This window comes from Solanum tuberosum, unplaced genomic scaffold (genome assembly GCF_000226075.1).
Source record: "Solanum tuberosum cultivar DM 1-3 516 R44 unplaced genomic scaffold, SolTub_3.0 scf00151, whole genome shotgun sequence".
Lineage (NCBI taxonomy): Eukaryota > Viridiplantae > Streptophyta > Magnoliopsida > Solanales > Solanaceae > Solanum > Solanum tuberosum.
In genome coordinates, this window is record NW_006239077.1 from 507,310 (window position 1) to 509,408 (window position 2,099).

The window sequence follows — 2,099 nt, forward strand, 5'->3', positions numbered from 1 at the left end:
TTAAATTGCCAATGCAATCCTTTTGCAGAGGGGACATGAATTCTTTTGCATGAGCCATTGGCTGATGCAATCAAAGTGAAAGGTGTGGTGACAGTCGGCGCTTCCAATTATATGCCCATCAGAGTAGTCATCCTGCAAAATGGAAAAATATTTATCGAGTAAGATAATTTTACATAAATGACTACAATTTAAGAAGTATGAGGAGAGAATCAAATGAAAATAAGCCCTTACCAAACAAATAGAACATGTATCATTATCGTCACTTATAGATATTTCTGTTGACTGATACATGATGAGATTCATACATGCAAAAATGACTTCCCTGCTCAATCCTGTATTGACATTTTCAGTCTGGTCTTGAAGGGCCAACAAACCCTAAATTCAAGATCATAATTTGTGAGAAAAAATATACATACTATTTTTTGTCTGTTATTATGTCATAACACTTAAAAGTATAAGTGCATCAAACGTTAAAAATAATTACCTGTAAATATTAAAAATATTCTTATGACATGATAAGTTTAAGTTAGTAATTAAATCAAGTATTGAGCATGAGAAAACTAATTATGTGAAGATTGCAATAAATTTATAATTAAAAAGAAAAGAAAGTGAAGCCGAAAGAAAATTTACCATGGGAAAATTGGTAAGACGCAGTGGCAATGTCATACGATCAAATGCATGATTCACTTCCGCAAATCTTGGGGTGTAGTCCCATAAAATACGCGGTAATGATAATGAAAAATTGGGAATTAGTGTATTTGTTAATATTCCTTGTGGAATCGAAAAGGAAAAAGGATTTCTTGGAACAATGGAAACATAGTATATGTTTGTTCCATTAGCCAAAACAATAATTAGGCTCCCATCAGAGGAATGATAAATTCCCAAAATATTGGGTACCATACCAATAAGATGGGATTCTGGTCTTATATAGAATATTCTAGAGCGATGTGAAGCAGAAGCCATTGTTCTTATAGGACCAAAATCATAAGTGGCCTCATTTTGAAATAAGGTGTTTGTTGTACTAGTACGAAGCTGCATTTTTGTTGATTTTCTTTTCTTCTAGCTAAAAGTTTCTTGATTTAAAGTTATTGTAGTGCTTCCTTAACCTGAAATAACAATGATATAATGATGTTAATCTATATATTGCTCAATTAGGTATATATGTAATGTACATTTAACTCACCAGTATAATGAAAAAAATGTTTCAAGTGATTACTAGTGATTCTTTCCTTTCCCTTCATCAACACTTGAAGGAAAGACCCAAAAATAAGTATGCAAAACCAATAAAAAAACATACAATCTCATGCTTTTTCAAAGATTATTGAAAATAACTTAACTAAAATCCATTCAATTCTATAAAAGATGTCTTGATTCCCCAAAAGATCTATGAAAAATACAAAAGGATTTATATCCATGTAATTTATTAACAAACACGACTTGTGAAGTTTAAAAAGAGACTATCGAAAGTTGCAAGAACCATACTTTATAATTTAGAAAACATTATTTTAGGTAATACTTTCATCTACACTGAAATAACTATCAAGAGGTTAATACTAAATTAAAACATTGAACTAAACCAAACAAACTATAGCCCCTACTTCACATAGAAAATTGTAACCCTCCCCTTTTGGGAGCTCATGAATTGCGAAATAGTGACTTTCATCATATACATAATACTCAAGTCACACATATCTTTAAAACCATAAAACAATATTAATAATAAAATTGAGAAGAAAAAAAATACTAAGAATCATACTTTAAAAAATGAAGATTGAAAATAACTCTAAATCTTCAAAAGAACGAATCTGTAAATCATGTTACGTTTAGAGTAACTTTCAACATAAAATAACGACCTATATCTCAATTAAAATAAAAACTAATGCAGAAAATCACCACCAACAAAAAATCCCTCAACATGGATCCAATCAAATTCAAGTTAAAAAGAAAGAATAACTTACATGACAAGATTAATGGAATGATGAGTTGAAAGGGAGGAACTCCTCAAGTAGATCCCCAATTCGCTAGAACTGAAGAGAAATAATTGATTTGGATGGAAGACAGATTTTTATAAACGATACACTCAAGGAGAACTACTATGT

General features: G+C 30.4%; 1 protein-coding gene across 1 annotated transcript; it reads right to left on the reverse strand.

Moving 5' to 3' along the window:
- Nucleotides 1–963, reverse strand: LOC107061616 (E3 ubiquitin-protein ligase RNF6-like). Its single transcript, XM_015311201.1, has 3 exons — nucleotides 631–963; nucleotides 232–375; nucleotides 1–132 (listed from the first exon to the last, which is right to left on the reverse strand). Exons 1-3 carry the CDS (start codon nucleotides 961–963, stop codon nucleotides 1–3), a joined length of 609 nt encoding a protein of 202 aa, XP_015166687.1.
- Nucleotides 964–2,099: the final 1,136 nt, after the last annotated feature.